At 53.2% G+C, this 13,814-nt stretch overlaps 3 protein-coding genes across 3 annotated transcripts; 1 reads left to right on the top strand and 2 right to left on the bottom strand.

Annotated features, from left to right (window-relative positions):
• Positions 1-377: 377 nt before the first annotated feature.
• On the bottom strand, positions 378-1,517 carry CTAM01_12357 (uncharacterized protein; the record flags this gene model as incomplete). Its single annotated transcript, XM_060528363.1, has 2 exons — positions 378-1,319; positions 1,416-1,517. 2 exons carry the CDS (start codon positions 1,515-1,517, stop codon positions 378-380), a joined length of 1,044 nt encoding a protein of 347 aa, XP_060376998.1.
• A 1,156-nt stretch (positions 1,518-2,673) lies between these two features.
• Positions 2,674-4,299, top strand: CTAM01_12356 (uncharacterized protein; the record flags this gene model as incomplete). The annotated part of the gene is made up of 1 exon (XM_060528362.1): positions 2,674-4,299. One exon carries the CDS (start codon positions 2,674-2,676, stop codon positions 4,297-4,299), a length of 1,626 nt encoding a protein of 541 aa, XP_060376997.1.
• A 574-nt stretch (positions 4,300-4,873) lies between these two features.
• On the bottom strand, positions 4,874-12,623 carry CTAM01_12355 (PKSN polyketide synthase for alternapyrone biosynthesis protein; the record flags this gene model as incomplete). The annotated part of the gene is made up of 7 exons (XM_060528361.1): positions 4,874-10,161; positions 10,223-11,255; positions 11,333-11,695; positions 11,800-12,068; positions 12,132-12,183; positions 12,241-12,333; positions 12,408-12,623. The coding sequence occupies 7 exons, from the start codon at positions 12,621-12,623 to the stop codon at positions 4,874-4,876; spliced, it is 7,314 nt and encodes a 2,437-aa protein (XP_060376996.1).
• Between the last annotated feature and the right edge of the window lie 1,191 nt (positions 12,624-13,814).

The following is a 13,814-nucleotide window of genomic DNA, read 5'->3' as shown; positions in this document are numbered from 1 at the left end:
TTTGCACTTTGAATGGTGGGATGACAGCTATCTAGTCAGAAGGATGAATTTGAAGGATTCGGCGGCTTGGAACTCCCACCGCACCTAGACGAATCGAGAAAGTCCCTGCCGCCATAGAGTGAAGTCAAACGGGCTATCCCGACCGCCCATTTCTGAATCCTTGTCTCGATAGGCCCCTTGACCTCATCTCAATTGCAGGCTCTCTTAGTCTTTCTTTCGTTCATTTGTAGCTAAATGAGCACAAAGAACCTTTCCAAGACCGTGCGTTGCAAATGCACTACTAGGGCTCCTCGCGACAGCATTTTGAAAACATAGCAGAAGGTTGTGTCACAATCAAGTAGAATCACAAATTGTATTTGATTTCATAGGGCAGTATTCTAGATCTTGAGAACAGCCTTTCCAATGTTCTTGCCATAAAACATGCCCACAAATCCATCGGCTGCTTGATCCACGCCGTCCACGACAGTCGACTTCGACGTGAAGCTACCATCATGAATCCACTTTGAAAAGTTCTGCATATGCTCCGCGCCATACTTGGGACCAATGTTGGGGTCAGTCACGATGTAACCAGCCATGGTGACTCGCTTCACGGTGATGTTGAAGATATTGGTAACTCCATAGCCCGTGTAAGGGCCTTGAACACGCGAGTACTGACTGATGGCTCCGCAGGCGATGATTCGTCCATACGGGTTCATCTTCAGTAGAGCCGCATCTAGCGTCTCACCGCCGACGTTGTCGTAAAAGATGTCGATCCCGTCAGGTGCAAGACGGGCGAGGCCCTCGTCGACTGTCTCCTTCTTGTAGTTGAAGACAGCGTCGAAGCCGAGCTCACGGACGAGATAGTCGACCTTTTCGTCGGCGCCAACGGAGCCAATGACGTGTAGACCCTCGCGCTTGGCGATCTGCCCAACTACATGGCCCACGGCGCCGGCTGCAGCGGAGACGTATAAGGTCTCGCCTTTTTTGGGCTTACCTATCTCGTAGAGAGAGGCGTAGGCGGCGAGTCCGGGCATCCCCAGGGCAGCAAGGAATGTGTCGAGCGGTAAGTTGAGAGGATTCTCGATCAGATGGGCCCATCTGGCTTGCAAGTCCTCGGCGGTGGCGACGGCGTACTGGCTGATTGGGAATTCCCCCCTGACTATGGCGCCTTGCGGGAATCCTTCGTTTTTGGATTGAAGGATTTTGGCGAGGGCTGTGTTCGGGATGGGCTCATTGAGCTTGTAAGGGCCCATAACCGGCTTCTCAACCATGCGACCCTTCATGTACGGGTCAAATGAGACATACAGAACTTGTACCAAGATGGAACCCCCCAGCAATTCCTAAATCAACGTGTTAGCAAAACGCCATAATTGTACTCCAATGGCCAAGCTGTCAATGATAGACGACTGATATCCGTTGCGTGTGTGCATACTTACCTGGTCAAGATCAAAGTCTCTGCTCTCCACAGCGATATCCTGTCCCGCTACCGTGGGTGTCTCGTGGACCTTCTTGAAGATCAATGACTTGTTTGCCACCATTCTGAAGATGTATGTTGTCTCTCTTGAATCTCTCTAGCTAACCGTGTGATTCAGTCTTGACTCTGCTAACAAAACTCTGTTCACAAGAGGGCCTATTGATGTAGTCTTAGAAGGAAGAACTTGTGATCCGTCGATCCGTGGCAGTGGAAAAAGACCCGATCAACCACCCGGGCCTGTCATGCTTGTTTGACAACTGCCTTTTTTGAGTCAGTGGCTGATGGGCATATTACATGTATTCTATACGATACCGCGGCGTAATGGGCCGATTGGACCAAAGTACTTATCAACTCGCCCGTGGCGGGCGCGGCCGAGCCGAATCATGTAGGCTAGATCTGACAGACGTAAAGCCACCCCCCACGCCCTATGTCATATCCAAAGCATTCAGTCGAACCTTGCTTGGTGCTTCCATGGCTGCGCGTTTTCTTGCGTCGAACATTTCGTTCATGGTTTTCAAATTCGGGTTGTATCACCAGAGTTGTGAGTTGCATTGTGGGATTGTGCCTACATGTACATGAATTGACAGGGGTCTGGTGTCTTCATGCTGGATGTCAAAGGGTCGGACAGGGGGGCGGACTGGAGCCCTCAACCTACTTGAGAATTTCTTGACCATACGCGGGGTAATGCCGGTTAGGTTATCTCCGTCAAGTCATTGTCGTCTTAGGATGAGAATTTGAAAGTGCACATTCTTTAGGAAAACTATGAGGGAGACTTTTGTGAGTGTGAGAGACGGGAAGCCGGACTTGTATCTCGGTCAACGAGCAAATCCTTTAAGTGGAACAAGCTGGATCTCTTGCATCTAATTGGACTGACGACTCCGTAAGGTGCGCGTCCACGGCGTGATGTGCGCCCACGGAGGAACCACGCTATCAACAGACATAAGCCCAGAAGATGTACCTCCATCAAGTAAAGCGCTTACACAGCGCCACATCTCTGCAGACGAAGGAGTCCGGCTGCCTAGTATTCTAGGGAATGCCTGTGGGATGAGTAGCAGATATAAAAGTGAAGGTGCCAAATCTTGTCTGCCTCATATTTGGGTGACGAGTTTTAGCTCGCCTTCCTATGGTTGGGACGGATGCCGGACCATCCAACAAAGGGTGGAAACGGGCAACTTCAACCAGTCGAAGATACATATTACCTTGATAACCTCGTATACGACATGAGCAATACCGAAATACAGCCTGGGGAAGCTAGTCCAGCCCCTGTCACAGAGGGCCAGGGAAGCCGAGACCAGGCGGGGAACCACCCGAACAGGCAATTTAGGCTCCGCAACTCTTGTGACCGCTGTCAGGATACGAAGCTCAAGTGCTCTCAGGAAAAGCCGGCGTGTCGACGGTGTGCCCGACTCGGTCTCCCGTGCGTGTACTCTCCGATCCGCCGGCTCGGCCGGCCTCGCAAGCATTCCTCCAATCAGCTAGAGGACTCGACTCAACAACAGCAGCAACAACCCCGTCAGCAACGGCAACCGCCGCCGCCTCCGCCATCGTCAGCAGTAACATCTTCGGGTGTCGCAGGTGCGGGAGGAGGCGGCCAGGATGAAGATCACGAAGGCGAGGTTGCGAATATGGGACAAAGCCATGGTGGACCAGCAGCGTCTATCCCTTCGCAGAAAGTTCCAACCCCAGCTTTCCACGAGACAATTTCGCCCTTCACAGATGCCTTCCTCGACGCCATGTCCGGAGTTAACGATGACGGGGCTAGCACGATAGTGATCCCTAGCGCCTTGCATCAGCCAGTGATAGACAGCAATCATCAGTTTGACGTGGTGATGGACACACTGTTCACGACTGACCCGGCGTCTTCGGAGCCCCTCGCCGCCATCAGTTTGACCGAGACGACGTTTGAGGATCTCCAGAACTGGGCTACCGAACCAAGTCATTACAATACCCCAGTGGACCAACACGAGCAGTTTGGAAGTGAAGCTCTTACTGGCACGACTAAACGCCCTTCGGGTTCTACCATAAATTTGTCTGAAAGTAGCGCGGCTGCGGCGGTGGCAGCTGTGTCCGACATATTTGGCCCAGAAGAAACACCAATGCACTTTCACACACAAGCTCCCCCTGTTCCCACATCGGTATTAACCTCATCCTCTCTTACGTGCAGCAACGACTGTTACCGCTGTCTCAGCCAACAGCTTGCTGGTCTCAATAGCCTCACCAACTCCTCGGTCACCCCGAATCTCGACACGATTCTACAAATTGACCGGAATATGCAGGCGCTCACAAAGGGACTCCTTAACTGCCCACATTGCCTAGCAAACGACAGCAGCTTATTACTACTTTCCATCATCATGGACCAGGCGACCCGGCTATTAGATTGCTTCATCGAGAAAGTCAAGCCTAATGTGGCTGTCGTAGATCATCAAAGCTCAATCCGAGGAGGGTCAAGTGCTCCGAACAAGAATACCGCCGGGGATGGCAATATCGGCGTGATGTATCAGAGCACTTACCGCAGCCAGCCCTCCGCGAGCGGAGTCGGACTGGGAAAGCTTTACATACCAGCGCCGGGGGCGACGATGGCGGCGCCCTCTCGCAAACAGTCATTGATACATACGACAGAGTTGCGGATAGGCGACTACGAGGTCTTAGACGAAGACTTGAAGTTGACGTTTCTGAAGCGGCTTGTTTGCCACCGCTTGAGGATACTGGTTGGGATGTTAACAGACCTCCAAAATACTACTGGAGGACATATGAAAGAGATGCAGTGCAGCGCGACTCTCGGGATGTTAAGAGGAGTAATGGAGCGGGTCGAGCGCCTGCGAGGGAAGATGTCGATCAAGTGGTGATTGTGATGATCAAAGCAAAAGTCCAACTTGTATTTGTATTGTTGATCTTATACAGCGAACTTTGATAGAAGCGTTTTTCTTTCTGAAGTTGCCGTCTAACGTCTGCGCCCCCGCCCCCGCCCCTCGAGGATTAGTCGGCAACATACAAGATATGGGGAAAAGTCTACACAATTACAGATATATTAGTATGCATATAGAAAGAACTCCCCTGCTTTTTAATATCATACCATGTTGTATTAGTTGAAACCTATACGCTGGTCACCTGACCTTACGGGATAACGCCGGCGCACTGCCAAAATCTATCTATTCTATTCATCCAAAACGGATTTTAGAAGGTCTCTTCGAACTAGGATCGCAGAGTAAATATAAATTCAATCCTATCGCTCTTCTCTGAGATACAGAGCAATCCATTGTATTGTATCTCGATAGTTGCTTGCCCTATAGTGGTGAGATATATCAGTGTATTTATCAATTGGAACAAAGACCTTACTCCCTATCAGAACCCTACTTGAACAAAAGACAAAAAATCATGATCACATTGCCCCATTCTTTTGACAGCCCCTACTTACATGGATTATGCCTCCGCTAACGCCTGACTTGCAATCTCGGGTGGCGTTAGCGCGCTCCTAGCCACGATCCTCGGCCCCAACTTAGCGAGCGGGCTCGGGCTCAGAATATCAAAAACAGACACGTCGCATCGTAGCTCCTTGAAGATCCAGTTGCGCACCTCGACCGCCTTGAGCGAGTCAACACCAAAGCTATACAGCGGCCTCTCCTCATCGATATCGTCTGGACTGGCCGTCATGGCCGCCGCGAGGTTCGCCTTGAGAGCGCTGAGAACCACCACAACAGCCTCTTTCAACGTCTTTGCCCGGCTCAACTCGTCTCCGAGTCTCTCCGCGTTCGCGCCGTTAGGGTCTGCACTAGCCGCAGACGACCCAGTTCGCGCGATGCGGTGCTCAAACTTGCGGTCTTGGGGCCACGCTGCGCGACCGTCGCGCTTCACATCGTCCGTGATGCCGACGAGGAGCTGCTCCGGCAGATCCCTAGCACTCTGGCGGAGGACGGCTTCGATGACGGCCTGCATCTCGTCGTCCGTCACCCTCGCCGACTCCCAGTGGCCGTATTTTCTGAGGTAATCATCGGCCGTAGACGTCGCATTGAAATGGCTCGCGTCCGTCACCAGCCCAACGTTCAACGTCGTCGCTGCTAGCCCCAGGGACCGACGGTGAAGCGCGATGGCATCCTCGTACGCGTTGCCCGCGCAGTAATTTGCCTGTCCGCTGTTACCGATGATGCCGGACATGGAGGACAGAAGAATGAAGAAGTCGAGGTCTGTGGGCACCGTGGAGTGGAGATTCCACGTCCCCACTATCTTAGGACGCGTCGCGGTGTTCCATTTCTCGATGGTCATATTCTGCAAGATGGAGTCTTGAAGGACCATGGCGCATTGGATCACGCCTCGAAGCCTTCGTCCGCTCGTTTCACATCTTCGTATCGCATCTTCAACTTCTGAGTGTATTGTGACGTCGCATTTGGGAGTGTCAACCTCGCAGCCGAGATCGCGGATGTCCTGGATGGCGTCTTCTTGCCTAGCGTTCACGACGCCAGATCGCGATAGAAGGACCAAGTGCCGAGCGCCATGAAGAGCCATGTTCTTCGCGATAGTTAGGCCGAGAGCACCTAGGCCACCGGAGATGAGGTAACTTGCGTCGGCATCCAATTGGGGCGGAGCCGGCGGTCGCGGTAAAACCGGCACCACGGCTTTTCCCCCAAGCTCGATGACAATGTTGCCCTGCTCGACGGTAGCTGAGGATAAGATGTCGCTCAGGTCTTTCACGGCGCGTACAGTAGTCACAAGAGACCGTTCTTTCACAAGTCCGGACCGCAAGAATCCGAACGCCATGGCGAGCAGCCGGGCGCGCCTCTCACGGGGGAGCTGTCTGACATCGACAGACGAGATGGAGGCGTTGCGCTCGAATACAGCGGCGCCAATGTCCTGGGGACGAGCCCTATCGGTGCCGATGCGCACGAACCGGCCCCAGGAAGCAACCGTCTTCGTGGCTGAGTACAATGATGTGCCCGACGCAGCGCTGATGACAATGTCGACGCCGTGCCCGGAAGTTAGCTTCATGGCGGTCGTTGAGACGGTGTCACCGTCCTCTGCTCGGATGATATGGCTCTGGGGAATGTTGTACTCGGTCAATAGCTCCGATGCCGCCTCATCGTTATTGGCTGTGATAAACACCGCTGCCGCACCTAGCTGTGTCGCAATCTGAAGGGCAGCAAGTCCAACGGCATCATGCACGGCGTGGATTAGAACGGTCTCGCCTGCTGCAAGACGACCAACTTCAACGATGGCGTGGTAGGCCGTCATGAAGCTCAACGGTAGAGAAACGGCGAGCTCAGACTTGAAATCATCCGGAATCTTCTGGACCAGGCTGAAGTGCTGTCTGATATGTGTCTTGAATGCGCTTTCATCAACCAGGACTACGACTTCATCACCAATTTTGAGGTTCGGGACCTCGGAACCAAGACGGACCACACGTCCCAGAGCCTCCGTCGCCATTGTGGTACCAAATCGGCCTGATGATCGAGTAAGGTCAGAGCCGTTGATGCATATGTGGCTGGTCTGGATCTCAATCCCCTCGTTGTTGAGAGGTTCACTCTGGGTTGTGTCCGCGATCCAGACACCGGACCCAGCGACGTCAAACTTCAAAGGAGTTGAGTCCCCAGGCTCGCCAGCCTCCCACAATCCGCCTGGAACCGACTTCAGCTGACCAGAACGCAACGCCAGTTCATGGTCAGAGGGCAAGTCTGCCACGGCCCGAGGAATCAGAAGCCTGCCTCCAGACTCGAGAAACTCCGTCTCGTTATTCTTCCCTTTGTATAGGTCTTTCCTGCTAAGGCTCAACACCTCCAATGCCAAGTTTGTCTGTTCTTCAGGGCCGAGTTCCGAAGTCATAGAGAGATCTAGATGTGGGAGCACGATTTGCGGCACCTCGGTTCGAATAGTGCGCAGCAAGCCGGTGGTAGGGGAGAAGGCCAGTGACGCCTCACTTCTGTCGGCGATGCCGCTGTTCGTCAGCCATAGAAGGTACTTGGCGCCGAAAACCAAGGATCGGAATTCCTCTAGGTCTTGGGCATTTAGATTGATTGTCCAAGGCTCATCGAACTCCAGAAGGGAGATAAAGATCTCAGATCCAGAAGTGGCGGCCTCGGAGAGGAGGCAGCTCTTGACCGCGACCCCTGAGCTCTCCAATTTCCGTTTCAAGACCTCCTGGACTCTCAAAGCTGCCATCGAAGGCGAGAGCCGGACAATCAGGTTGATCTCGGAAATGTCCAGCTTCTTCTGGACCTTTGTTGAGGAAACGATTGCGTTTTTGAAGTCGATATCAACCGGGGCGAAGCCGGCGCCACTTAGATAGTCGGCGGCAGACACCTTGTCTCCAACTAAAGCGACTCGACCACCGGGATGTAGAAGGGACTTGATGTGAGACAGCCCGATGTCCCCATCACCATCGAGCAACTGTCGACTGTCCCCGATGACGATGTCAAACATACCCAGGTCCTCAGCAAGTTGATCGGACGAATCCTCTGCTAGGGCTGCAGTTGATGGCACGTATATAAGATCGGAACTATTGGGCAGCGGATATTGCCTCGCTGCAAGCTGGGAAAGAAATTGCCTTGCAAGCTCTTGAGACGGCGCAGCAAACTTGATGTCGGCGGCGCGAAGGCCTCGCTCCTCTTGCGGTGCGAAGATGGTTGCCAAAGATTGCAGTTCATGGTTCTCCTCGGCATGAAGGACAAGAAGCCTCAAATCCGCCTCTTTATAGGTAAGAAGTTCCAAGTACGCAGCCAAGTCAGGGTTGCTCAGACCGGTGAAACGGTCCTGACATCCACCTGCACAGAGGACCTGTGATGCTACCTTGCCCGCAAGCGCATCGACGTCTTCCTTCCACTCAAGTCGGCCGACCCTCTTTGGTGTTTGAGAGAAGGGCGACGAGGAGCTCTGAGACTTATCATCAGTGGATGATACCTGACGGACCACCATGTTCCGCATGACGATCTTGGGTCCCGACCAGCTCTCATCCGAGATGATGATATCGCCACACGCCTCTCTAGAGTTGGTCTTCCTCGCCTTTGAGAACCCGACGTACTTGGATCCCGCACCAGAAGGCTGGTCCGTCGCGATAAAGATGGTTTCGACCGTCACCGGAATGGATGCTTCGTCCATGGGATATCCTTCAAAAAGGGCGATGAAGATGAGGTGGAAGATTGCGTCGAGCGTTGCCGGGTGGATATGGTGCGGGAACTCGACGCCCTGTGGCATCGTAGACTTGGTGTCCGGGATGGACACAGTCGCAAGACCTGTTTGCTCACCCGGCAGTATGGTGGCGTCAACGACATTGGTGAACAAGGGCCCGTAGTCCATGCCGATAGACTTCAGCTGGTCGTAGAAGGCTGCGACATCAAGCTTCCTAGAGGCACGCTTCTTCATGTCCTCGAAGCTCTCTGCCCGGGCTTGCCAGTCCTCAATGTTGGAACCCGTGTCCTCGTAGATAGTGATGACAGTACCGGACGAGTGTTTCTGCCAGGTCCCGCCAGATGGGATGGAAAAGATGGTCCAGTGATACTTTTCAGGGAACATTTCGTCTGGTCGCATGCTCAAGTGAGTCTCGACGGCATCATCATTGGGGACCACCAATCCTCTCTCGAAGTTGACCTGGCCTAACTCGACGCCCGTAATTTTCTTTGTTCTATTCGAGTCATTCTCGGCAATTTCTAGGGCGGCTTCGAGGACCATGATTAGCATGCCCGCAGCCGGGTACAGGATTGTGCCAGTAATGACATGGCCACCCATCCACGGCTGCTCCTCCAAGCGCAAGGGGGTTCGCCACCTGGGCTCAAAGGGGTTCTGAGTAGGAACCCCGATGCCTAGGAGATCCCTCCTGGGCCTCTTTTGCTTTCTGACTGCGAGGCTCTCAGGTGTCTCGTGCCAGAAGCGTTTGCTGTGTTGCCATGGGTACGGCGGCAAGTTGGCCAAAGACCGGGCGCTCCGGTGATCAGGGTCTTCGTTGACCTTCAGCAGATCGACATTATGGCCAGTGGCCCATAGTAGACCCGCAGCCTCGAGCGAGGTAATCATGGCGTTCTTCTTTCTCTTGAGCATGGAAGTGTATGTCAGGTCCGATGAGAGCTTCGAATTGACAGCCTTCATGATCTGGTCTAGCGGCCCTTGGAGCGTTCCCGCAGGGCCAATCTCAACGAAACCGGTCCATCGCACCGGGACCTTCCTCTGTCTTCGTGCGGCGTTGGCTCCCTCGGCAAGAGTGGAGTGAGTGAGCAATGCCTCCACGGCACCCTTGAAAAGTACGGGTGAGACCATGTTCTTGACCCAGTAGGCAGCGCTCAGCTGTGACGGGCTCGCCAAGACCTCCTCCGTAACCGAAGAGAACATTGGCGCTGTGAATCGATCCTTCAGTTCCAGCTCGCCCATGGATGCCAGAAAGTCGTCTGCGATGACCTCCATGTGTGCCGAGTGGTACGCCATCTTCACGCGGAGCTTCCTCGCGAACTTGCCCCTTTGCTGAAGCACAGCCTCAAGCTTGCCGATAGCATCCTCATCGCCCGAGATGGTTACGCTCGAGGGACTGTTGATGCAGGCCACCGTAGCGATCTGTTCAGGGGAAGAGAACTCCTCTACAACTGACTGCGCCTCGTCGGCGGTCAGGCCCGCAGCTAGCATGGTGCCCCGGCGACCTCCAAGACGGCGCTGAATCTCCTCAACGTAAAGACCGCGAAAGTAGGCGATTTTAATGGCGCTGGCATGGGATATTCCGCCTGCAGCATAAGCAGCCGCTGTTTGTACACACATGTCAGCTTGAAGTCGTATTATCATCCAGTGTTGGATAGTTCTTACCAATCTCACCACTTGAGTGCCCAACAGTACCTTTCGCCGTCAAACCCCAGTGACCAAGTAAGTCGACCAGGGCAACCTGCAACACGGTGCAGATGGGCTGGCAGAACTCGGGGATGTCCAATCTGGAGCCTTCCTCATCGCACAGTAGCTCGATCGCGTTCCACTTGCATCCGAGTGCGTCAAGGTATCCCTGCGATCTGAGAACGCTCTCCTTGAATGCAAGAACATCAAGCAACTCCCTCCCCATGGTCGCCCATTGCGCACCTTGCCCAGTGAACACAAACGCCAGCGTCCCGTTCTTTGCTGAGCGTTTCAATGTCGCCGGCGCCGCGGAAACACTGCTCGCGAGATCGTCTACAGTCGACGCGACCGCGAAGCTGCGGAATGGGTGTTTGGTGCGCCTGGCTGCCAGAGTGTAAGCCATTTCGTGAACGAAGCTGCCGTCCCGGTGCTGAGACTTCGCCGCGAACTGGGCGTATGCACTGGAGAGCCTCTTGATCCCGGCCTGGTCGTGCGCTGAGAGAGCGAGGACCTTGGGGCGTCCGTAAACGCTTCCGAGCTGTTTACCTACGTCCCGATGATTGCGCACGTCGCTGATTCCGCTGTCTCCGCTTTCGGATGAAGTAGATGTCCCTCCGTCGACCGACACGGCCGTCTGGTGGTTACCAACCAAGTTGCGCGACTCCAGATAGTGATGAGCGTCGTCCAGGATGACGTGGGCGTTGGCGCCCCCGAAACCGAATGAGTTGATGCTTGCCCGGCGGAGGCCCGAGACTGGCCATGGCATCGTCTCGAGCGGCAATGCGAGACCCCATTCATCGAGTCGGAGCTTCGGGTTTAATATCTCGAAACCGGCGTTGGCGGGTATATACCCTTTTTCCACGGCCAAAACCGCCTTCACAACGCCAGCTAGGCCGGCACTACCTTCGGTATGGCCGATATTGGTTTTAACGCTGCCTACGTGTAGGGGAGTCCGTGTACCTCTTCTCGAGGGGCCAAATACGGCTCCAACGGCGCTCAACTCCAAAGGGTCCTGTATGCAGAGGGAAGCCTCGTTAGTAGATCTCTCAGGTTATGTCATGCGACCAAGAAAAATTGGGATTAACTAACTCCAAGGGGTGTTCCTGTGCCATGGGCCTCAAAATAGCCCGTGTCGTCGTACGAGAGCCCCGCGGCAGCATAGGTAGACCGAATCAGCGCGGCTTGCGCGTCGCTGCTGGGCATCGTGATCCCAGGTGTGTGACCGTCCTGGTTAACGCCAGTGCCCCTAACCACAGCTCGAATAGTGTCGCCGTCGGCAAGAGCATCCTTTAGGCGCTTGACAACGATGGTGGTGATGGCTTCTCCTCGTGCATAGCCGTTCGCCCGGGCATCAAATGAGTGGCTGATACCGTCAGGGCTCAACATATGCAATGCAGATAGCTGAGAGATGAAGTTTGGATGAAGGATCATATTGGCACCACCGACCAACGCCTGTACAAATGGTCAACAAGTCATTCATTAACACAGAATACCGTGCCTATTGTTTGTTGACCGGTTCTGGGAAGCAAGTTGGGATACGGGGGTCTTGAACGTACCTGTCGCGACTCTCCTGTCCGGAGAGATTGGCAAGCCAGATGGAACGCGTATAAACTGGATGAACAAGCAGTGTCCAACGCGAGACTAGCGCCATGCAGATCGAAGAACCATGAAATGCGGTTTGCCAACATAGCCCGGCTAGTTCCGGAAGCAGCATTATGTGGGAGGTTGTAGATATCGGTTTGGGAGACCATTTCATAGTCGTTTGTCATCACACCGACGTAAACTGATGTGTCGCTACCGGCCAGTTTCTCCATGGGAATGCCGGCTAGAACGCGACTGTCAGCAACTGTGTTCTTCTCTTCTATCGTCTCTAATGGGAAATGCATACCGTTTTCGAACCCTTCATAGGCTACTTCCAGCAGTTTCCTTTGCATTGGGTCCTAGGACACCTTGTCAGATAATCATTCGAGTGACTGCGTCAAGAGCAGGGTATTTACCATGCCGGCGGCCTCCTTGGCCGTAATAGAGAAGAAGGGAGCATCAAGAACAGCTGGGTCCTCGTCCAGGAAGAAACCGCTGTCAGGCTGGATCTACAGATGCATCCTATCAGTAACCGCAGTTTTTGAAAGGCAGAACGCCGAAGCGATCCATTTCTTCCACCTACAGCTCCCTTTCTTTCGTGACTGGGATGTCGCCATGCTTCAGCATTGAAACGGTCTTCGGGAACCTCTCCGTGGCCCTTTCTGGCGTTGTTGAGAAGTTCCCAAAAGCTTTCCGGGGTGGAGACGCTTCCTGGAAAACGACAGGCCATGCCTATGATGGCAATTGGCTCTAAGGCGTCGGCACCATCGACCCTGCCTACGACATTGTTCTGCGCCATCTGCGGATCTCGTAAGAGGCCTGCGTTGAGGCTTCCACCTGCGCTAGGATACAATGCAGAGACTGTGTTTTTTCGATAGGACTATGCAAGTCGCGGGAGCAGGATGAGGGGTTGCGGTCTATCCAGTCTGAAATCAGCGATGAAAGTGTCTCTGGCCAAGGTGCGGAAGCAATGTCCTATTAGTGTGGCAGCCCAAAGGCCTTTTGGATCGCAGAGATTAATACTATGTGCCTGGGTACCGTTGTTTGGCAAATTAAACATTTCCATATCGTGTATGATAAGCTTACCAATCCTAAACGTGTCGGCGCGCATATGCGTTGTGCTTACAGGCGGCTTTTTTGACAATGAAATGCCCCGAGACACTAAGAGCGAAAACCAAAGAAACCCCCGACCAGCAGAAAGGTCTGGTCCAAAATTCATCAGATTCGAAGCTCTTAATCGAATCTCTTTGACATGGAACTAAAGTCAAGGGCTAATTTCTGGGTGCATTACTTTCCCTGTCCGTATTCCTCGTTTCCACATGCATCGTTACGGCATCGAGTACTAAAGCCTCACATGGGTATTAACCCCTTCATACCTTCAATATGATTGTCTATATTGCGCTTTTAGAAGGATTGATGACGGACCACGTGTTGACTTGGTCTGACTTGCTATTGTTTCATAAAAGTACCTATGCATAATTTCGAAATAAAGAGAATCAAAGAGAGTCTAAAGTCGAATGAACTGACGTCATCTACCAACTGATGGGATACTTTGATTGCTTTGCTCTTTCTCAATGACGCCTCCCACAGGCCATGTTAGATCTGGTTGTAGAGACTTTTTGTAATTTACGCGTAAGTTTTCAGAGGAGGCATCAGTCGCTTAGCAAAAACATAAAGAGAAAAGAGAAATCGAATGAGCCTCTTATTTAATTTCCATCCAGCTGCCTTGAGGATTGGATGGGATCTGTAGACTACCAGGAGTTCTTTCCTGTGACATGAGGTAGGTCGAGAGATCTTTCGACCATGATTTGCCTCGTATTATCTGTGACAAGGTATTTCTAGATGCATACATCGAAGTCTTTTTTGACCCAGTCTCCTTCCATAATCGCAAAGATCTGCAAAGTCGCAAAAACGGCGTCATCGCTACATCTTCTCAACGAGCGTCGGCAATCAAGCTATAAAACCCGAACCCATCGACTGTAAATACTTG

This window comes from Colletotrichum tamarilloi (genome assembly GCF_030869305.1).
Source record: "Colletotrichum tamarilloi strain Tom-12 chromosome Unknown Scaffold_75.1, whole genome shotgun sequence".
NCBI classification, from domain to species: domain Eukaryota; kingdom Fungi; phylum Ascomycota; class Sordariomycetes; order Glomerellales; family Glomerellaceae; genus Colletotrichum; species Colletotrichum tamarilloi.
This window is presented reverse-complemented; position numbering and strand designations above follow the sequence as displayed.